The sequence below is a fragment of the Leptinotarsa decemlineata genome, unplaced genomic scaffold (genome assembly GCF_025532065.1).
Source record: "Leptinotarsa decemlineata unplaced genomic scaffold, Ldec_3_MD MMD2_tig00001719_RagTag_RagTag, whole genome shotgun sequence".
NCBI lineage: Eukaryota > Metazoa > Arthropoda > Insecta > Coleoptera > Chrysomelidae > Leptinotarsa > Leptinotarsa decemlineata.
In genome coordinates, this window is record NW_027412569.1 from 9,633,408 (window position 1) to 9,657,938 (window position 24,531).

At 35.6% G+C, this 24,531-nt stretch overlaps 2 protein-coding genes across 11 annotated transcripts in view; both read left to right on the plus strand.

Annotated features, from left to right (window-relative positions):
• The window catches only part of LOC111518318 (uncharacterized), a 146,252-nt gene extending 136,632 nt beyond the window's left edge, over positions 1-9,620 (plus strand). For 7 of the 8 annotated variants that reach the window (XM_074176459.1, XM_074176456.1, XM_074176460.1 and 4 more), the window contains 3 exons: positions 3,667-3,880; positions 5,203-5,374; positions 7,808-9,620. In XM_074176459.1, coding sequence (XP_074032560.1) covers positions 3,667-3,880; positions 5,203-5,374; positions 7,808-8,593 — 1,172 coding nt within the window. In that variant the 3' untranslated portion in view covers positions 8,594-9,620. The remainder of the gene's footprint in view (positions 1-3,666; positions 3,881-5,202; positions 5,375-7,807) is intronic. The other variant, XM_074176457.1, reaches the window with a different exon arrangement.
• A 6,539-nt stretch (positions 9,621-16,159) lies between these two features.
• LOC111501798 (uncharacterized) overlaps positions 16,160-24,531 on the plus strand; it is a 46,233-nt gene continuing 37,861 nt past the window's right edge. Inside the window, exon 1 of one of the 3 annotated variants that reach the window (XM_074176466.1) lies at positions 16,160-17,146. In XM_074176466.1, the coding sequence (XP_074032567.1) occupies positions 17,132-17,146 (15 nt within the window). In that variant the 5' untranslated portion in view covers positions 16,160-17,131. The remainder of the gene's footprint in view (positions 17,147-24,531) is intronic. The other 2 variants (XM_074176465.1, XM_023155715.2) reach the window with 2 other exon arrangements.

The following is a 24,531-nucleotide window of genomic DNA, read 5'->3' on the forward strand; positions in this document are numbered from 1 at the left end:
AATTAAAAATGCGATAGAGCTATCACAAAATTCCGGGCTTTTTATTCCCTCTCCGAGACGAGATTGAGATCCCATTCAATCTACGCAGTTGAACTCTTAATAATATTATAATTATAAAAACATTTGTACGTGGCTATGGTATTAATGTAATCAGTCATTCATTTAAATTCCTAAAGTTCTTTTCAACTTACTTAGTGATGATTAGTATGACACAAGTAGCAATTACTATTTTTTAAACAAAATGAGCACACAAATTTTGGCACTGGACTTTCAACGCAATCTTCGTGCAGCCACTGAAAACATTGTATGCATTTTATCCATTTCTCTCCTTTTTTGTTTCGAGAATAGCTTTTATGACAAACAGGGCATTCAGCGTCATCATTCTCGTTATCATCTTCGTCAGTGGAGACCAAAACTGCACCATCATTTTCGGATATTTCTTCATCAGAAGACTGTATTTTTTGTTGCTCGATTGTTTTATTTTCATTGTATGCAGAGGTTTTTGTTTTGTTTATATTTCTATCTCTATTTTTTCCTGCTACTCTTTCATCTTTCTCTTTTTGCTTCTTTTTTGCCTGGACTATTTCTTTTTTATGTGGTGAGGCCGTGACTATCATCGCTTTTCCACGTCTTGTTTAAGTTGTAGGTCGTTCAATAACCGGAATAGGATACACATCTGCTGGAACTATAAAAGGAGATGACGGAGTTATATCAAGTTCTGTTGATAGAGTGGTTGGTCTTTCCATTATGGGGACTGACATGACAGCATTTACTACCGATGTTGTATTGTTTGCAACGGACGAAGTGGGAGCTTGCGGAGAATCTCAAAAATGTTTTCGTTGAATGGAAATATTCCCGTTTTTCGAAATCCGTTTACTGCTGTATGCTGTGTAATTCCGTGTTAGGAATCGCACGTTAAAAGGTAAGACCTTGTTAGTCCTTAGCTCGCGCAAGTTTGACAACTTCTGAGAGTTGTCGTTCGTATGGGGGCGACAGCTGATTAACGGAGAAACAGATTTTAAACAGATTTTCAAACAAATCAATTTTACAAGCTTCTGAATAAGCTCTCCCAAATATCTCTCCAATTTGATAGTGAGTAACAACACGCCCTGGATGGTTATTCAACCAATTCTCTATTTCTTGCGTATATTATGTCTTGAATGGAAACATAAACGAGACATCCAAGGATTGCATACGATCTGTAGAAAGTGGGGGGAGGCAGATTATAGATACCCCATTGTCACGTGCGCAGTCTATCACATCTAAATTCTTTGTATGGCTGTAGTGTCCTTCTAACACCAGCAAAATGGGATCTTCTTTTGATGGTTTTACGATGGACACAAAATGTTCCGGCCTCTTTGAAAACAAATTAGGCTGGATCTAACCAGAGGGATGGCATCTAGCAATAGTGCCAGGGGGAGTATCATCAAGTAGTTCAGCCGTCATATTTTTGAATAAAGAAAATACTTTTGTCTAGTTTCTACTGTGTTTATTCATTCGTTACGACCAGTTTCGGCTTATAAGGCCATTTTCAAGTAACTACCACAAATTGTCAAGTTGCGTCTTGAATAGTGTGGACAAGTATCTGCTCTAGTTACCTGACCTAACCTGTTACCAATATTACAATATGTCACGATTACCAACTATTGGATGGATCCTAAAATTCCTAAATTCAAAAGGGGCGAGCTGCATAGATCTAGGTGGTCGTTGAGCGTTATGAACTTGGGGTCCTTGTACAATTTATTTATTTCCAAAATCAGCCATATATGGCTGATTTTTTACCTGATAATACATGTTCTCGATATCTTATGTCAAAGTTTCTGCCTATCTGACCTGTATAAGCTGTTGGGCAGTCCCCACATTCTAGTCTGTATATGCCCCATTTTTTCCATTTATTCTTTCTAGGTTTTGCGTTGAATAACATGTTTCCTAAATTATTCTTATTAGGAAATGATATGCTTATGTTGAGTTTTGAAAAATGGTTCTTTATATTTTCTGAGAGCTTCCTTGAATAACTTATGCTAGCATATTTTTTACCTTCTTTATGTTCTTCCTGATTTAGGTATAGTTCCTTCACGATCAATTTTTTGTTCTTAATGGAGATCAGTTTTTCAATTAAGTTGGCGGGAATATGGTTGTTATATGCTATCTGCTTTATGATCTCAATTTCTTCTTGAAAAGCCTCCTCTGATGAAGGTATCATAAATGCTCTATGTATCACAGATCTGAAGGCCGATAATTTGTGTGATAATGGACTGAAAGAATCCATCGGTATTGTACAGTCCGTGAAGGCGTTTTTTCTATAGATGTTGAACTAAAATTTACCATTGCGTTTTGTAATAGTGAGATCCAGGAAGTTAATGCTGTTGTTTTGTTCTATTTCGACCGTGAATTTTACCTTATCGTGTAGTGTAGAGTATTAAGGAAGTTGACGAACTGGTTTATCTGTCTCTTCAAGCCGTCAAAATCCACGAGGATATCGTCCACATATCCAAATCAGAATAAAATGGGTTTTTGGGATAAGGCATTCTTCAGGATACACGTGTTTTCTAAGTTGTCCATAAAAATGTCTGCTAATGAGGGGCTCAATGGTGACCCCATTGGGGTCACCATTTTTTAGACACCAGTCACTCCTGAACTGATCAATATTGATGCCCTCAATTCACTGAAGCCTCAAATTGTTACTTCTTGTGTACACACCTTGAAGACGTAGAATGAATCTAAAACGAGCAAATTGCAATACTCTTCTCTGTGTTTCTCCCCCTTTCATTTGATGTGCTGCTAATGATGATGCGACTATCATTAACGAAGATATAACTAAGTGACCTTTTAACATGTCACGTCATCTCCGTTTTTCTTGGTCAATAAATACAACATCCTTTTCGCTTTCATTTGATTTGCTGCGCATATTAATCTCAGAGTATTGCATTTCTGGTGATTGGATAAAGCGCTTGTTTCAAATATGTTCGATTTTTGTTACCTCATATGTTCTGAAAATTTTGTTTGTAGTGATCCCTTGCAGCTCGATGAGTTTTTCAGTCACAATATGTGAAGCAATTTGGTTGAAGATTGACTCTGATGCTGCTGTTGTTGTGGTTCTCTTTACATCCATTATCACCAAACGAATAAGGTCACAGCTGTTGCTTATTTGATCTTTTTCAGAAATGTCAGCCATGTGAGCCTTTCAATAAGTGGATTTGACCAGCATCATTTCCGTTTCTCTATCTCGGAGCTTCAGGGAATCTGGTTTCTTCAGCTTGGCCATCTTGTAGGAAAAAAATCAGCAAATCGTTCATTGCAAGGTTCCATAACAGTGAGGGCAAGGCTTTCCCATTGAATAGCTTTAGTTTCCCTTGCCACCACTGTTTCTTTCATAACGGTCTTCCTTTAAGCTCGTAGACCATAGTCATCTGCACCTTGTCTCTACGATTCCCCTACTTCCTAATGCCAGAATGACTGTACCTGCAGCCGTATTACCGTATGTGCTTTCAATACCCAGTGAAGCAAATTAAAGTACTTCTTTGTTCATATGAGCACATTATGCTTTTGCCACGACCTGACGTCATTTTTTCGTTGACAAACCTCACCTGTACGCATATTGCTATCGCTGCAGTGGTTTTTTAGCAAATTACCAATGAAAAACGTACACTATCATTACCTTTTCAGTTCCACTTTCTCCTGCCCGGCCTTCCAGGAAATTCACAGCTCAGAGTACGGAAGACAAAACAGCAGACGAAGAGATGAGAAAGCTGAGAGAAGCGCGTGCTGCACGATTGGCCTTCATCAACGAAGAGGCAAAGCTAGAGAGAACTTCAGTTGAAGTGGACGATGCAGTCAAAGCCAAAAAGAAGAAGGAGGAAGAGAGGTTAGCTGAAGAGAAGTGAGTGCAATAATTGGCTTTTTTTTTTTGTTCTAAATTGATTTCAATTGCACTCAAAAAATCGAACAGAGGTAATTTATAAGGTTATCTTGTTATGGATTGAAGTCTCAATAGAGTCATATATACTTTTTCCTAATCATACGATTGAGGTCACTGAATTGAATAATCAGTGCAGAAAACCTCCTAATGACTGAAAGAGGTGTCGTTGAAAGTTTATCAATCTTCAATTGAGAATAGTGGGTCGAAAAAGCCTAATTATGGCTCAGAATAAGGTTTTGATTTCTGGTAAAGATACAATGAAAAGTGAGACGAAGATGTAGTAAAAACTAAGGAAAGGTAGACTCTAAATTACACTATTTCAAATCACGTTACATGATGAAAGAATTAGAGTTCACATCAGATTCATTCTTTCAAACGTTCCGTGGAAATAGTTTTCCGATGAAAATTTACGTAGATTCATTTTTATCTAGATGCAATGTCATAGAGCTCAACAAACTCACATCATACTCACACTTATGGATCGTCATCAAAGCAGAGTTGAGTAGATGAAATGAATCTCCAAGCATTGATTCTCCAGAGATTCTGAAGATCTGATGAATTTCAATAGTAGCAGAAACACCAACTTCCTTCGAAAGATCTTGACACGTCTTCTGTGAACAAATAAAATTCTGGAAAAGTTCCAAAATTGACCTGGATACTGAAGATGATTTTCAAGTATATCAAAGCTCTTTGTTGTTGACCGTTGTTGTTGTTGATGATGCATCAGACGAAGAAGCAATGGACAAAGTACTCGGGTTGTCCTTATATCCTCACTACTGTGAGGATGAGACGATTTTGAGTGAATGCATTCACCTGTGCTCATTGAGTTTTTTCTTTCATATTATCATGATACCCTTTCCAACATCCAACATGTTTATTATTCTGTGAAGGTTTTTTGTTCGATGTTTGTCATATATTTCTGAACCCAATTTTGGTTGTCTATAACTTACTTGCGTCCTATGATCTATCGTAGCACTGTTTTTGTTGCAATTTCTGGACGATAGAGTCCTATTTTGTTCAGGTTTGCATATTCCTAATGGGCAGTATTTTGAGATCACATCTATTCATTTGTAATAAAACCTCATTTCAAGATCAGTCACTTTGTTAAGATGTTTCTGTTTGAAATCCCAGTACTTTTAATGCACCATTTTCTGTTCTACCCCCGTACCGAAATTTTGGTACCCTCACAGCTGTTTCAATATTCTTTCTAGAGAACAATCTTTCTAGAAGTAGAGAACTCGCTTTGGATGAGACCACAAGATGATCGATATCTTTGATTTCAGGGCCTTGGCTGAAGAACAGGCTAGACAAGAGTTACTGGCGAAGAAAGAAGAGGCTGCAAGGAGAGCAGAACTGGCAAGACAAGAAGATTTGGCAGCTCAAGCAGCAGCAGAGAGGGCCGCTGAACTTGAAAGGCAAGCGGAACTAGCCAAGCAAGAGGAATTGGCTAAACAGGTGAGATTCCTGAATATATTGCCTGATAAAAAAGGTGAACACGTTTTTCTGGAATTGTGGCTGGTCATGGAAACACCCCCGTATCTTCCGTAATATTCGAGGTAGAACGATGAAACTCTCAGGACTGATGGAAATACTCAAAATGCACCTAACACCTGGATGGGGTTGGCCAAAGTAATATACACTGTCCGCCACTCACGATGGAACACCCCATTTTTACGGTAAAACATATAAGGGAGCAAAATAGGCTCAAAATTCCTTCAGATTCGTGATCAGGACTACCAACTCACTACGAATACACTTCTTTCCTGGAAAAATTTCAGTTCTGAAAAATCCGAATTTGTCTCACTTCTTATGGAAACACCCCCGTATCTTCCGTAGTATTCGAGGTGGAACGATGAAACTCTCAGAACTGATGGAAATGCTCAGAATGCACCTACTACCTGAATGGGGTTGGCCAAAGTGATATACACTGTCCGCCACTCGCGATGGAATGGGGTAAAACCTATTACGGCGCAAAATAGTTCGCTTCCAATACCTGAACCCCTTCATTCTATCTGGAGAGTACTCTCAGGAATGAAAGATACAGATGCTATGAGATGCTATCATCTATTTTGAGCCTATCTGAGGAAAATGTCACTGCACCACATTCTCAGATTATCGAGATAGTGTGAAGCAGTGTATGAAAAATTATCGAATGCGGCATCTATTATAACTGAAGAAGATAATTTGTAAAACTAATTCTGGTTGCTGGACATCCAAATTCTATCCCAACCAGAAGTGGGAGCTCTCGATTGATGAACAAAAACTGCAAAAAATGGAAAAAATCCATATTCGAAGGTTCACATCTCGAAAACTGTACGATTCTGAGCTTTGGCTGTGGACACTTTCAATCAGCACATCAAGAACTACAACATATCAAAATTTCGGCAAAATTCAAGGCAAGCCATTTCTCATAAGAAATGTGCGGGGTCCTTTATCAAAATATTGAGGAAACATTTTACCATCCGAAACAAAATTAATCTTCATACTCATTGCAACACCGAAACAACTGGTAATTTTTAAAGAAAAAATCGCACCCGGTGAACAGGTAGAATTTAAATTATTTTAACTACTTGCTGAAATCATTTGAAGGGATTGAATTACATCATGCGGTGCCCTGAAATCACCATGGAAAACAGTTGCTCATTGATATTTACTGTCAACCTGACAATATTGTCGAAAGATCTTGTTGTATTAACCCCCAGACTAGTTTTCATTGCATTTGTTGTTTCTAGTATTGTTGTTGTTCTTTGAATCACCGTTGCTCCTGTTGTTTCTGCCGTGTTTCTGTTCCCATTGTGTTTATTGTTCCTGTATTTGTGTTGGATATTGTTCCTGTGTTCCAGTTATTTTCTTATACAGTGGTGAGGCTACCTTTACCACGAATGGTGTTGTATCTTCCCAGAACATGAGGTTTTGGGCTGAACAAAATCCAAATTGGGTGATGAATTGTAGAGACCAAATATCTCAGAAAGTTGATGTGTGGTGTGGTATCCTGAACGAAAATATTATCTGGCAATTTTTTTTTCGATCAAAATTTAAACGGACAACTTTTCGTTGATTTTCTCGAAAATGCATTTTCCGATGTGTTGGAAGAACTACCTTTGGATGTGAGACACAGCATAATTTTTCAGTTAGATGGTTCACCAGTTCACAATAATGGCATGACGAGGGTTTGGTTGAATAGGAATCTACCTATGAAATGGAACCCAATAGCCCTCTCGTAGTATGGCCACCACGATCGCCAGATTCAACTCCACTGGTTTTGGTTTTGATGTCAAAGCCGAAAAAAAAATCTACTTCGATTATTACGGAAGATACGGGGGTGTTTCCATGAGAAGTGAAACAAATTCGGATTTTTCACGACTAAAATTTTTTCAGGAAAAAGTGTAATCGTAGTAAGTTGGTAGTCCTGACCACGAATCTGAAGGAATTTTGAGCCTATTTTGCCCCCTAATATGTTTTACTGTAAAAATGGGGTGTTCCATCGCGAGTGGCGGACAGTGTTTATCACTTTGGCCAACCCCATTCAGGTGGTAGGTGCATTTTGAGCATTTCCATCAGTTCAGAGAGTTTCATCGTTCTACCTCGAATATTACGGAAGATACGGGGGTGTTTCCATGAGAAGTGAGACACATGTAGATTTTGCTTGATGGTTTTATTAGCAAATACCGTTGTTGTGTTGTTGTTGTACCGTTGTTGATCAAATATTCTTTGAGATGACACGTAGACATTGGGATCCCTCTACTCAAACACCAGTCCAGCAAATGCTGCAGAAGTATCTGTCAGTTCAAAAATCAATGAACCCCTTTATCATGGTAAACTAGGATTTGGTGGTTGAAATGAGTTACTGCTTTGATTTTCTTCTAATTCGTGTTCATCACTTTCCAGGCTGAGATAGAACGCGCACGCAAACTGGAAGAGGAACGTCTGCGCCAAGAAGAAGAACGCCGACGAGCAGAAGAAGCCAAAGCCGAAGAAGAACGAAAGCAGCTTGAACGCCTGGAAGAATTAGCCAGACAAGCCGAGGAAGAAAGGGAAGCAGAGCTCGCACGACAAGCCGAAGAGCTTGCCGAATTAGCGAGACAAGAAGCAGAGTTGGCAGAACAAGCTCAGAAAGAAGCAGAGCTGGCAGAGCTCGCTAGACAAGAAGAAGAATTAGCCGAACTGGCCAGACAGGAAGCTGAGCTGGCTGAGCTGGAAAGGAAGGAGAAGGAGTTAGCTGAGCAAGCCGAGCAGGCAAGAGAAGAGGCAGAAGCTGCTAGGAAGGAGGCGGAACTTGCGGACTTAGCTAAGCAGGAGGCTGAACTGGCAGAGCAAGCGGAACTAGATACTTCAGAGGCAGAAGCTGAAGCAATAGCAGCAGAAGAGTCAGAAACTGAGGTAGAGGCAGGAGAAATTCCTTTGGAAGAAGAATCCGTACCAGTAGAGGAAACCACCGCTGAAGAGGAGGTTGAAGAAGAAGAAGAGGACGAAGACGCTAGACAACAAAGGGAAATGGACGAACTCGTTCGTCAGAAGTTTGAACTCGCTGAGCTTGAGAGACAACAGGCGGAGCTTGACGCGCTTGATGCCGAAGCTAAAGCTCTAGCGTGCGATGACGATGCTGCTGCCGACGATGATGAAGAGCCAGCCATAGCTGAAGATACTCCAGTTCCTTCAGATGTGGAGGAATGAAGACTTCACTGGTTAACTGAATTTCATCCATAAGTTTATTTTTAGGTTAAGAATTCGAGAGTAGTTTAATATGTATTTCTTTATTTAACGCTTGGTGACTATAGCATTTATTTTCTGCATTTGGAACGGTTTCACTTTTCTCTCACTGTCTTTACTCTAAAATTACCCTCCAATAAGGATTGAATGGAATAATAACCCGAAAAAAGAAAAGGCATCCAAGTTCGAGTCAATGTTTCTGAAAGTGTATCCATACAGTGAATACAGCTCAAAATGTGACAATATCGAAAAAAATTCAATATATGCAAGATCTGGCTATATTATGACTAATGTAAGACGCCCTGAAGTTCCTCAGACGTTTCGAAAGAATGTAAATAGAATCACCAAGAGATCTACACAAGTCAATGAGTTTACGCAAATTTAATGAATACAATAATGAAGGTTTTCTACAGCAGCAAGTTTAAGAATTATACTAAATTTTACCATCGACTTTCCTTTTGAGGGTTTATATATGAGTAATTATGTAGAAAAGACTGTAGCTTATTCTATTGATTGCTGATATTTTTGAATTCGTGTATTCGATTTTTTTGAATTCTGATCATTATTTATGGAAGTGAAATATTGAAACTAATATTTTGAACTCTAGTCGGCTGCAGATATCGATTGGATTGGATGACGATTTTCTTCATGTTTAGGTATATTCGGATAATGAAAATGAAATAATATCATTCTCAATAGAATAGACACTTCCAAATGCACTTTTGGAAACTTGACTACATCACCACTCTCCATGATTAACAGCTCCCCATAAAAATAATTCACCTGCGCTACTGATTTTGTGTTCAACAAAAGACGTATTGAAACTGCATGCGTCATTGTTCAATAAGAGCAGCACAAAAAATTGTACTAAAAGTTGTATCAACTTTTTGTTAATGTGATCATTATCGATAAATTGAATGTCTCTTCTTATTTATTTCACTAATGATATTGTTATACGTTTTTTGAGGTTATCATTATATGTTAATGTTGACTGTTAGTTTCATTTAGCACAAGAAACGTTTAACTCCTTGATGTAGAAGGAATTCATGATAATTATTTCGAAAATTATATAGTTGTCGGAACTATACTACTAATCAGTATCTCAGCTATTTCAATGCAACTCAATCTTTGATTAGAAAACACTTTTTTTCATTTTCTTTTTGGCCATGAAACTGTCTAACGAATGGAAATACCTATTAACCTGCCATTGATAGTGCTATAAAATTCGTTTTTTCTTCAGAAAAGTTGGACAGACGGATGTTGAAACCTTGTTTTAACATCCGTTATAAGAAATAGCAATTAAATCTGAAACTAACTAATCTGGAATAGAAAAAAAATCCTAGATATCAAGCAGATGGGTGTTATAAATGTATTTCTCCAGAAGGATAATAAAAATAGATATTCAGCAGATGGATGTTATAACTTTATTCCTCAAGAAGGATAGTAGAAATAGCAATTTAACCTGGAATCAACTAATCTGGAACAGGATGGAAAAAGCCTATATTTTTTCAGAATCATATCAGAAATAGCAATTGAACTTGGAACTAACTAAGCCGGAATAGCAAAAAATCCTAGATGTGAAGCAAATGGATGTTACAACTATATTTTTCGATAAGTATATTAGAAATATCAATTAAACCCGGAACTAACTAACCCGGAATGGAAAAAATTTTAGATATCGAGCAGATGGATGTTATAACTATATTCCTCCAGAAGGATAATAAAAATAGCGATTGAACCAGGAACTGACTGACCTGGAATATGATTGAGAAAGCCTGGATGTCAATCAGATGGATGTAACAACTATATTTCTCCAGAAGGATACTAGAAATAGCAACTGAACCTGGAAACAACATGGAATGAGATGGAAAATCCTAGATATCAAGCAGATGGATGTAACAACTATATTTTTCCAGATAGATATAAGATATAATAGCAAATGAATCTGGAATAGTATGGAAAAAGCCTGTATACCGAACAGATGAATGTTACAACTTTATTTCTCCAGAAGGATAATAGAAATAGCAATGGAACCTGAAATAGGATGAAAAAGCCTAGATATCAAGCAGATGAATTTTACAACTATATTTCTCCAGAAGTATATCGAAAATAAAAATTAAACCTGGAACTAATCAATCTGGAATAGAAAGAAAAAAGCCTAGATATCAAGCAGATGGATGTAACAACTATATTCCTCCTGAAGTACATCAGAAATAGCCATTGAACCTGGAACTAATCAACCTGGAATAAGATGGAGAAGCCTAGATATTAACCAGATGAATGTTACTATATTTCTCCAGATAGATATTAGAAATAGCAAATGCACCTGCAATAGGATGGGAAAGCCTAGGTATCGAACAAATGGATGTTACAACTATATTTCTCCAGGAGGATAATAGAAATTGCAATTGAACAGGAAACTAATTACCTGAAATAGGATGAAAAAAGCCTAGATATCAAGTAGATGGATATTGCAACAATTGTGCTGGACTATATCCTCAACTTGAAGTTCATTTCAATTTGCTCAAACTATGTAAATGGAAGTTCGAAATGAGAGTTATACAATTTTCTAGATATAATGTACATAATTATATCCATCCACTATCTTATAAGAGGATTACATTTCGTACGTCAATGCTTCAATAGCAACTTGCAAGTAATCGATTTCATTATCAATAATTCCATCACCATAACGACAATTGACGTAAATACTAAATAAACCATGATTCATGAAAATAATCTATTTGTGGATGATACTGTAAACATATTATATCTCGTTGACACTCATTGATTTTGATCTGTATATAGTTTTTTATTTCTATAGTTTCATATAACCAATAGTTGACTGAATTTGATCCTTTCAAGGTGATATGGTTCACTGAAGTTCGATATGAAACCAGGAACATTATTATTCTTATGATAATAATAATGATAATGATAGTGAGTTCATTCAGATATAAAACTACTGAATACAAGTATCAAATAACACAATACAAACAGATCATTATAATTGGTTGATGAATTATGAATTTACATCATTTTCGAGTGAACTCTGTATGAAGTGGATATGATAAAAAAACGAGAATTAATTTTTCTATTGAGTGATGATATTATTAGTCAGAAATCAATGTTATTTTGTACATAGATTGGACAAATCTTTTATTTCTAATGACAACTTATTATAAATCTGCAAACCTTGCAAACTAGTGATATATCTCTTTAGTTGGATATGACTTGAATTTCTTGTATATGGATGTATTTTCTTTTTGAGATATTTGAAAAACATATTATTTATGATTTCATATAAAAATATGAACGTATTTAGATAGTGACTAGTGTTATTCTTGAGTCAAGGAATTTTCCTTCTGTAAGACTCTGATTCATTATGAATAAGAAGGTATAAGCACCAACAGATAGAGTCAATTTGAGAATTTTCATGTTCATATCCCCACCAACTGGTTTTTGACAATATATGTTTTTGACAATATGTTTGATACCGACTTTCCTCAGATATGAAAACCCTATACACTGAGTATTTTGTGCTGTGTAATTTGTGCTGCTTCGATAAGTTTATTTGGGGTTAAAATGAACACCAATATGTCTGGTGAACGTTTTTCGGAAAACAACTACTTCCCGGCTAATAACACGCTGTATATTGAAATATATCCGAACTATATCGGAAAAAAAAGTATTGAAACTGGAGATCATAATATCACATCAAATTATCCCACTAGTTTGTGTTGCACAAAAGCACAGACACCGATCCTGGATCGGTATTTGTGAATCTCGAAATAAGAAAATGGAAAAATGATTTTCATGATTATTTGTAACTTATATTTGTATCATTTTATGATTTGATTTGGGATTTGAACCCGGAAATGAATAAATAAATGAATGAACTACCTGATGTTGATAATATGTATGATCGGTGAGATTACTGTTCTATGATTTTACAGTTTGATTGACTTTCCCTTGAAATTTTGTCTTTCCGTATTTCCGTCCAGATAGGACTATACAATAACCAAGGAACTAACACATACTCAAAAACAAACCAAACTTCAGTAACTTGAAGATAAAACGGTCATCCAACAACTGTGATAACTTTATTCAACAAGAATAATGAACAAAGCAGATATTTGGATATGTTAATGGGGAAAATTTAGTCCATTTCCAGAATTGGAGAACTTGACAATTCATACACTCCTATTCTTGTTTGAATGAGTTTCAAATAAGCCACGAATATAACTGAAAGAAAATTCAAGAGAGGTTATTTAGTTTGGTCACATTTAAACAAGAAAGTTCAAAATTTGGATGGATTTCGCAAAACTGTCATATTTTCGGGGTGTAGTATGGATTTGCGAAAATTCCGATTCTAATAACAGCACTTACAAGGTTATGTTCTGAGGCCGCTTCCATTTATAATTTATGTAAGCGACATTGTTGTACTATTACAAGAAAGTGAATTAAACACATAGGCTGCCTAAGAAAAAAAAACTTTTCTTATGTTCAAAATTAGCCGGCGAGATGTACTGCAACTTTCTGGAACAAACGCTACTTCAGTTACTGTTTATGCACGATGGTGCAATAGCGTATTTTAGCATATTGGCTCGAGAATTTTCAACATTTCCATACAGAGATCGCTAGATTGGTCGATGTGGACCGCACTTATGGCCTGCTCGATTACCGGACTTGAACCCCCTGAATCACTTCCAATGAAGCCACTTAAAGTCATTTTTTCATACTACTTCAGTGAAAAATTTGAGATAATTGCTGGGTGTAACGCAATCAGCAACGATCCTGGTGTTTTAGAAAGAGTCCGGGAGTCGATGAGGACAAGATTAGATTCTTGAATCCCAGTGGGAGTTGTCATTTTCAGCAGTTCTTGTAGATTAAGAAACATTAAATTGTTATTGTCGAAATTCTTTTCCGCTTCTTGAATTTTTTCCGCATGTTCAATAAACACCCTGTATACTCTGGAAGCCAACGGAGTGAAGTCTGCAAGGAATCAGAGTGGTCGAAAACTAAATCAGAAATTTCATTTTGACACGTTCTTGACAAGAAAACAGAAGGTAGGGAATGTATTAGAATAGACAAATGAACAATGAAAAACCAATTAATTACTTTTTCACAGCTAAATTTCCACTAGTTCTGTCGGAATCATTAAGCTATTGAATCATCTTCTTATAGTTACCCAAATTACAAAAGTGGAAACTTGTTATGTAGAAAAAAATCATGTAAGTAAATGATAGATTAGAAAAAAACTGATGAGTTGTCATGTCATGACCATAAAGTTTGAAAGTAATTATAAAAGAACATGTGCTCTTAAAATACTGCATAATCGAAATGGAAAAAGTTAGAAATTGAACTAACTGCTGATCATTATGAGATGTCATGACATTATGGCATGTCATGACCAGAAAGTTTGAAAGCAATTATAAAAGAACATGTGCTCTTAATATACTGCATAATCGAAATGGAAAAAGTTAGAAATTGAACCAACTGTTGATCATTATGAGATGATAATTAACATATTGATTACATTCAGTAACAGACAGATTAAAGAATCTATTTTTGTCATCTAGCTGGAGCAAGGAAGTATCTATTTTTTAGACCTGATACATACATATGTACCTATTCATTTTTTCAAGAAAAATCACCCCTCCATTCATTAAATGGCATTGAAACAAATATAAAAATAGATTTTTTTTCTGTTTATTGGCCAATCACATTCTTGGAACAAGTGATAATCCAAAAAGACGTCGAGGTTTCTAGATTACGAATTCCACGTGCTTTATTACACATATCTGATCCAGAAAAGCCCTACTTGAGATTGAAATAATCAGATTACTCATTGACGCAAACAATTCTAAAAATAACTAAGTACATTCAGGTTGATAAGGATGAAAGAAGTGTTCATTTGTTTGAATACATAGTTGGAATGAGTGATCAGAAAAAATTGAAATTTTTCAATTCCTCGATAACCATAACAACTTATTTGATGAAATAACAGCCAACAGTTGTTTATTTATGATCCAACATGATACCTGAATTAGGGCACGAGTTTTCATGAAAAAAAAAATCTCATGATACATTGTTTTGGTGGAGTTTCCCAGATGACAGCATTCCCTTCAGCTGGTAAAGTCCTTGTGAGAAACTGCTCTTCCCAAAGTCATCTAACAAAACGTTGAGCATTTCTTTGACAAAAGTACAGATGAAACCAAAAACAATCGTAATTCAGTAGGAGACAGCATTGTTTCGACCCGCACAAAGGTCTCATCACTGGTACTTGGCTGAACCACAAAAACAGTGTTGGACTCATCTGACCTCAAAGGATAAGACTAAGTAACTGGAGGCGATGAATACGCCATCTGTAGGATCGATAGACGACTAAATTGACAAATGTTAAAGATGAACAAGGCTCCCCAAGAGTTCATTCATGTATTTTATGGGATTGGTTTTCATACTCATAGTGTTTTCATTGCCAGGAATGGAATTGTGAGGTTCATGACTGGCGTATCAAGTACAACTCGTTGAAATCAAATGTTTATCTAATATATAAAAATGGATGTTTGTTGGTTGGTTGGTAAGTGATAAAATTCTACATCGCTCAACCAATCGTGATGAAACTTCACATGTATAAGTAATTTTTCATAAAGAAGATTTAAACCTCTGACCTTATGCCTCCAAATGTCAACTACGAACTGCCTTATAAAGTACTGTTCCAGAATAGAAAATACTGGATCCTCCGGGAGAAGGAAATATTAAGAGCAGATAGTTGTTGGTTCACAGATGGATCAAAAACAACTTCCGGTTCTGATGCAGGGGTTTTCAGTCAACGACCCAGGACATAGATATCAACCTACCTAGGAACCTATGCGACTGTATTTCAAGCGGAAACTTACGCTATCGAATTGTATAGTGTACGGAGAGAACCTCTTACACAAATCAATAGAAATATTCTCGGACAGTCAAGCGGCGCTTGCTACAAAACCGAGAGCAATGAGAATAATAGTATTGCGATGTAGTAGATCAACTCCTATATCATTGATGCTGGAAACTTTACAGTTATTTACTGTGGAGCGAAGACTGACGTACTTAACTATGATCTATATCTATAAAATGATACATGAACTGACTTCAACTTACTAAGTTTATTATAACTGTAAACCAAATCCACACATACAATTCTAGAGGCCAGAATCATTTATATGAAAACAGAGTACCTAATATAGTGTAAAAAGTTTATTTTTTGAAGGATTCATTCGGTACAATAGTTTACCACAATATGTTAAAGAGTCAAGAAGTATACCAGAATTCAAACAAAATTTGATTTTGTATTATAATTGAAAAAAAAAATATTCCACCATCATTCTATACTGTATATACTATAGAAATGTATATATATATATATATATATATATATATATATATATATATATATATATATATATATATATATATATATATATATATATATCAATGTGTGTGTGTGTGTATATGTATGTTTATACTCAAATTCATTATAAATCTTTATACTTACATTTAATATATAAGTTATATTTAGTGTAAAATAAGTATGTTAACTATTTTATTTTTTGTAAATTACGATTGTCCTACTTAAATGAATGAATCAATCAAAAAAAATCAATTAACGTGTGATTCCTAAGCCTTTGAGCTCTCTCAGTGAGTCAGTTTTTATCTCCTCAATCCTCACAGAAGCTGTCCTTTCATAGATCTCGGAAACTGAAAAAAGTCGCAGGGGCCAAATCTGGTGAATACGGTGGCTGAGGCATGATTACGGTGCGTTATCGCAAAAGCCATGAATTGTTCTTCCACAACACAGAATGTTTTTTCAGTATTGCGTCCCTCAAGGGGCAAATAACTTCAAGATAATACTCCTCATTGGCCGTATGACTATGTTGCAAAACCTTCACTCTTGGCTCTTCTGGGCCCTTCCATTGGGGCAATTAGACTTTGGTTTCGATGTCATAACCATATACCCATGATTCATCACTAGTTATGAACATTTGACGTCATTTTTTTTTAGTCATGATTCAGCAAATTTGTAATGAACTTTGCTGCCACACACTTCATGCCCAAAATTTTCGAGCCAACCGATATGCCGAAATTCTCTCAATTTTGCCGACTAGTTACACTGCTGCTATACAGTAATTCAAATTTCTTTAAGATCTAATATCTCCATTGAGTGTTACTATTGGCAAATTTGAAGCATACATGTGCACATGACATCCACTTCTGTTGGATCTCTCTATAATCTGACAGTTTCTATGTTGCCAAAAACGGACAAGGATCAGTTTTAATACCGTCATAAGCACTTCATATCGATTGCTGCATTATCTGGATCGATATCTTTAATTTCGACGTGAAATATTTCCTAGTGTTTCCTCTCGATTGCCGTCACAATAGAGCTAGTAGTGAATTTACGATCTGTATAACACAGTTCTTGATGATATAAATTTGTGAAGAAGACATGATGGCGACATGTGGAAACGTAACGTAAGTGTAGATTTTTTTGTCCTTTATCCTTAAAAAACAAAACATACAAACATGTTACAAATCTTATAGCCTAACGAAAAAACTTTTCATGTCACTAAAAAGCAAAGTTCCTGTAATGAAACAATCCAACTTGATTTATAGTATTCTATGTTTTGATTGTGATGAAGTTTACATTGGGATGACGTCACAATTATTAAATAACCGACTAAAGGGACACAAACATATGAAAAATTCTGATACTGCTCTATCATATTGCTACTCTAGCATATTGTTACTGATAACCACAATCCAAATTTTAATGGCACCAAAGTTTTAGAGTATGAACACAACCATGATAAAAGAACTATAAAAGAAATGATATACCTATATTAAAAAATCACCAAACACTATAAACAATAGAACAGATATCAACAACCTCAGCCAAATCTACCACACAGTTCTTTAACTTCAAAAATATCCCAACGATTCAACCACACTTCATAATAAAACTACCTCTATTACCCCAACACATCGCAAATAAACATTCCAACAAAATGTTAAAAAAAGACCCAATCGCTAAACAAAGTTTTATATCCGATATCCTGCAGAACTGAGACACGCACTGATATACAAATTGACAGACCGTTTTCCATCAACTATAACATTAAATGTTAAAATGATAATTTGGAAAAAAGCCAAATATAATAATGAATTATGCAGTACTTGCCAAGGCATGTAACCCTCCTTTCTTGAATACTTAACACTCAATTTAATATGGTTTTTTTGTTTTATCTTCCAGCTGTTAATTACTGAAAAATGTTACCCACCTTCACGGATTAAAAAATAATTTTACTGAAGATGCTTCTGGCCAGAGGCGAAACGTTTAATTGAAGTCTTTCATTTCGTATATTTCCATTTAACATGTGCCCAATAACCCAAGAAAATTTATGAAAATTACATACAAGGACTCAAAATATATATATATATATATATATATATATATATATATATATATATATATATATATATTTATATTTAACTTTTTTTTTGATGGTGCAACTAATTTTTCAGTATTTTACTATTAATGTAAGTTACGCCGAACGCCTCAATACAGGTACTTCTGTTGCTTTAGGTAAATTTGCCTGTATTTGGATTACATCAGGTACTATTCTTTGTGTTAAATCTTCTCCAGGTTCATTGCTTCTAGAAGTGTATATTGATTTGTTTAATATACTGAATGTTAGGTTCTGTTGTGTTTTGATTTGTACTTGTTCCTGTGATTTTTGACTGTTAAATTTATGGATGCTTAAGTTTTCCCAAATGTCCATGCGGTTTCCCTTATTGACTTGTTTTATGAGTTTTATGTTCTCTGGTGGGGGAAAGTTATGTTTGTTTTGTATGGCGTGTGTTGCGAGGTTGGATTTATATACTATTGGGTTTATGTATGCCTTTTTATGTTCATCGTACCTTTGGATCAGTTTTTTCTTGGTCTGGCTGATTTAGAATTTGTTGCAGTCCGAGCATTGTATACTGTATATCCCGTTTTGGTTTTTGTCTTCTTCTTTTTCATAGCTGTTTACTTTTTTGCGTTATTTTCGTGTTTGGCTTGTATGTGATGTTGATGTTCAATGAAAAGTTCTAACACAAAGAATAGTACCTGATGCAGTACAAATACAGGCAAATTCACCTGAAGTACCTGAAATACCTGAGTTGAGACGTTCGGACCGTATAAAGAGGCAGACGACAGGATCACAAGTTCAGTTTGAGGAGTGCCTAGAAGATGACAGTACCACCAGCTGTAGAAAGCGCTCGCAGATACTTAATAGAAGATATAAAGCTTCAAATCCTTTTTGTGAAATTTAATATTAAAGTACTGAAAAGAAAAGAAATTTGCTTCCCAAATTTCTTCTACCGCAGTTGTCGGTTGATTGGTCAAAACACCAACACTGACATAAAAACTTGGCAAGTTGACTTGGGTGTCGCACCAATAGCTGGTTCCACTTATGTTCCACTTGCGTTTACGCAGCTTTTTTTTATCGAGTACTTTTCTGGGTTTTTCACATTTTGTCCTCAATCGAGGACCGCCTGCCCGGTACTGACGATGCCCAAAAGGCTGAAACAGCTGTCTACCGGTGGCTCTTAAGTTGAAATTAATATGGGAATGATCAGAAAGTACTTATCTATTCATCTTTTGATTTGCATGGAATGCCGCGCAGAGAGTTGAAGTAAACCATCAGGCACCTGTGTAACGTCTTCGACTTGGAAGATTCGTCGCAAATTATTTCATACTATGAAAAGCAGAAATTAATTTCGTTTGGTCGATCATACCGCCAGGCATGCGTTGCTCGATTGAAGACAAAATGTAAACAACCAAGAAAAGCAGTTAATAAGAATAACTGCGTAAACGCAAACCAGGCATAAGTGGAACCATCTATTGGTGTGACACCCAAGTACTTGCCAAGTTTTAATGTCAGTGTAGGTAGTTTGACCAATCAACCGATCACTGCGGTAGAAGACATTTGGGAAGCTAACCTGGAATGCCATCGGAAAACGAATCCATATGTTTCTAGAAATGATATGAAATCGAAAAAGGTCAATGCAGTCAAGCTGCCAGAAAATAATTTCATGAAAATCAAAACACTGACATGAAAACTTGACAAGTTGACTTGGGTGTCACACCAATAGTTGGTTCCACTTATGTTTCATTTGCGTTTACGCCGTTATTTTCATTAAGTGCTTTTCTTGGTTGTTCTTGGCTCCACCCAAGTAGAGCGGTAAGTCCTTGATAGGCAATAGGACTCTTTTAGATGATGAGAAAATATATGCATCTATGTATTGCAGAGTGAATTCAATGTTTCAGAAGCAAAGCAGAAAATCTGGTGTTTTCTTCAGTTGGCAAGAAAGGAATCTCCAGTTGAAATTGTTGTTGACTGATATATTCCTAAAATGAATATGAATCATTTCAGTAATGTTTCTATAACACAAAATGACTTCTACAAAGCGGAACCACACTTTGAAGGAATTGTTTCACATAAATAGCAATAAAAGTTGAAGACGTGGGAAATCCCATAGCCATACCAAATTCCTGTTGGCAATCATCATTTATGAACTGCGAATATTTTGTCTGTGCATGATTATACAAATTTCATGGGAAAGAAAGTTTTTGGCTTTCTACTACTCCATCTAATACAAAAAAATTCATGAGAGAATCTTCCAAAGAAAGGAAGGATTAATCAATTTGAAAATAAGTAACTCTATACATGGATGTGTAGATCATGCAAAGAAGTAACTTTCAGACACAAACTGAAAGAAAGTCCTCCTGAAACAGCTACTTTCATATAAACATTGAATTACACGAAAGAAAAAATTCTTTCGAAACAAATACTTCTATATGAACACTGAATTATACAGAAGATACTTTTCTCTATTCAGTTTGTATATCGAACATTCGTGGAGGAATAAGAATCAGATATCATTCACATGAGTTCTACTTTGCAAGTGTCTTAAGGCGAAACACGTCTATACCAGTTAGGGTGACAGTGTTCCATGTGAGTACAATTTATTACCATTCATTCAAAGTAGAACTCATGTGAATGATATCTGATTCTTATTCCTCCACGAATGTTCGATATACAAACTGAATAGAGAAAAGTATCTTCTGTATAATTCAGTGTTCATATAGAAGTATTTGTTTCGAAAGAATTTTTTCTTTCGTGTAATTCAATGTTTATATGAAAGTAGCTGTTTCAGGAGGACTTTCTTTCAGTTTGTGTCTGAAAGTTACTTCTTTGCATGATCTACACATCCATGTATAGAGTTACTTATTTTCAAATTGATTATTCCTTCCTTTCTTTGGAAGATTCTCTCATGAATTTTTTTGTATTAGATGGAGTAGTAGAAAGCCAAAAACTTTCTTTCCCAAAAAATCAATCACTCCTAAAAATATAACCCTTTCAAAACAAATTTCATCTGTAGTGTAGTGAATGATATTATTACATCAACCGTTATAACATAGATCCTCAATATTTTATGGAAAAATCCATTCTTTTACTCTGAAAGATGGCAAGCATAAGTGATCTGAGATTCTTGTTTTGAAATTTCTTGAAGTGCTTCCTATATAAACTTTTGGGCACGATCAACATCTCAAGATCCACATTCACAGATTCAATTCTCAAAATATATCCTGCAAGACTTTGCAGGAAGAGCAAATGAACTGATGTTTCCATTTTCAACGTATGAAATTATATGCATCCCACTAGAACGAAGGTATTCCTCAAAAACATAGATAACTCGGAGAAGACGTCTGGTATGAAATAACTTTTTAAATCAGTCGTTAGTCTCAATCTCCTCAATAATCCCCGTGTACAAACAAAAAAAAATCTCAATGCGGTGTTTTTTTGTGTCTGCTCCCGCCGAGCTTATTTGGAGTCATAATTGGTCTTGAAAAACTGCAAAACCGATACTACAAACAAATAGAAGGTGAAAACAGCGGTTATACTCCTCCGAGAAAAATGAACCGTATTCTGCGATGCAGCACCAGCGTTTATTTTTACGCTTCACCGATGAGTTCGGTGTTGCCAGATGTCTCTTTCAGAATTATTAAGAGAAGTCGACAAAAAATTTTTGGATGACTTCAAATTCAATAAATCCAAAACAAGCGTTTTTTCAAATAACCAGAAACGCGATACTCTCATCAACGCTCGTTTCACCAACGAAGTTGCCGTCTTCAGGAGACGTTTTCATGAACTATGGATCCATGGAGAAAGTGGAATTTTATGTACTGGTTTCTTCCAATTTTCTTAAATAAGCTTTATTGATTTCTCAGATTGCAGAAGGTTATACACCTAAACAACAGTAAACTGTACTGAATCATACACACTTTCTTAACGAAACCGATTATTTTGTATTGTGAGTAGTCTTTCAGGTGAGATGGTAAAAAGATTACCTGGAAGAGTCTGCCAGAGTTCATAAATCTTCTTGCCATCAAGGTGTTCAATCTTTTATTTGTTACGACCGGTTTAGGGTTTGACCCCATTATCAAGTATAAAACTGCATCTAGCATTTTGGGTCAAATCCGAAACTTGTCGTATAAATAAAATCTACCAGTGGTATTTAGACAGAAGTGTTTTTATGATACACTGTGTTTTTATTTATTTCATTCAATTGTTCAATATTTGTTTGGCAAAGCTTGAAGCGATGCCGATGATACGTTTTGATCGAATGAAGTTGTTTTGTGGAAATTCATCTTCAATTAAATGATATACATAGGTATAAAATACTTTGTCTATTTTCCACTTATTTAATGTATTGATATTAACTCGACCAAAATTTCGGTTTTTACACCATTATCAAGTATTCTAAGACTAGTGACCTAAGAGAAATATCGAAGTAGGTATATATACATATATATATATATATATATATATATATATATATATATATATATATATATATATATATATATAAATATGAAAGTTATTGAGTGTCTTGATATAGAAACAGAAGTTAATATCGGACATAGCACTCATGAAAGTGGCAAACCATAGACACGTGTTTCGGGCTTTTGGCCCATCATCAGTATGGTGCAGCCAAGTGTGAGGATGGGCAACACTTGGTTACCAAAAGATAGAAATACAAATGCACGGAGCCACCAACAGGAGCTAACCGCACATTTGTGGTTTCAGTTGATAGATCTCGTGTTCACAAGAAAACTATCAAAATCACCACGGAGGCAGCTATAGCTACCTGCGTGACATCCGGGTCCAGGAAATTATACAAATATGAAAGTTATTGAGTGTCTTGATATAGAAACAGAAGTTAATATCGAACATAGCACTCGGCCAAAAGCCCGAAACACGTGTCTATGGTTTGCCACTTTCATGAGTGCTATGTCCGATATTAACTTCTGTTTCTATATATATATATATATATATATATATATATATATATATATATATATATATATATCTCCGATAGTAGGTAATGAGATATATACCTACATTCATTAGTACCAACTACATAAACTTCAAACTGTGATTAATTGCATTATTATCTTTATAAATTCATAAGTTGAGACCTACACAAATCTGTTTGTTCGTTCTATATTTTGAGTTTTTAATTGATTTATTGATTTCCATGGCTTTCAACAAATACATTTTCTTTCCTTTACTACATGTATGTAAGATTTTGAGGTTTTCCTTACTCATTTTGTGGTTTGTTTCTTTTAGATGTTCGTACATAGAAGAGTTTTTGTCTAAACCGACGTGGTCACGGAGTCTTACTTCGAAATTTCTACCCGTCTGGCCTGTATATACTGCAGAGCATTCACTACATTCCAATTTATATATGCCAGATTTATTCATTCTGTCACATCTAGGTTTTGCATTAAATATGATTTTGCTTAAATTGTTATTATGTTGAATTTGGAAAAGTAATTTTGAATATTCACTGAAAGTTTACCTGAGTAATTAATTCTGCTATATTTGTATGTATTCTGTTCTTCGATGTATGGGTATAATTCTCTCATAATAGTTTTATGGGTTTTACCTGAAATGATTTTTTCAATTAAGGACACAGGTACCTGGTTATTGACCGCTATTTGTTTGATGACTGTCAATTCATTCAGAAAATTCTCTCCAGGTAAAGGGATTGTGAATGCTCTGTGTATCATCGACCTAAAGGCTGCTCATTTATGTGAGGTTGGACTGAAAGAGTCCAAGAAGTTAAGCTCATTGTTTTGTTCCATTTCTACAGTGAATTTAATTTCGCTGTGTAAGCTATTAAGGAAGTTCAAAAATTGGCTAATTTGTCTGTTGGAACCATCAAAGCCCACTAGTATGTCATCAACGTATTGTTGGGGGGTTGTTGAGGATGAGGGTATTTTCTAGTCTATCCATGAAGATATCTGTTAGGATGGGGCTCAATGGTGAGCCCATAGGGAGACTTGAGTTTTGTGAATAAAAGTTATTGTTGAATTTGAAAAAGTTTTGTGTCAGACATGTTTTTAAGAGATTGCAGAAATCGTAAGTTATATACGGGTTAGTATTACATTTGCTTGTAGCACCCTCCTTTGCAAAAGAGTCAATAACCTCATTGCCTTCCAGGCCAGTATGGCCATGAATCTAGACCAGAGACAACCTATTGAGTCCTCTTCATGAAGGAGATTATCACAGTTTTGCTGGGGTTGATAGACATCTGCTCCCTCAGGCACCAAATGTGAACAACGTCCAACGTGCTTTGGAGGATATTACAAGCCACCCTTTCCGACATGGACCTTGCTAACATGACAAGTTCATCTGCATAAGCTCGCAGAAAAAAAAGTATATCACTCTGGAACAAGAAAATCACAATTTCTTGAATGGATACTTCATTTGCTTGGGATTTCTCCATTTGAAAACTTGTCTGTC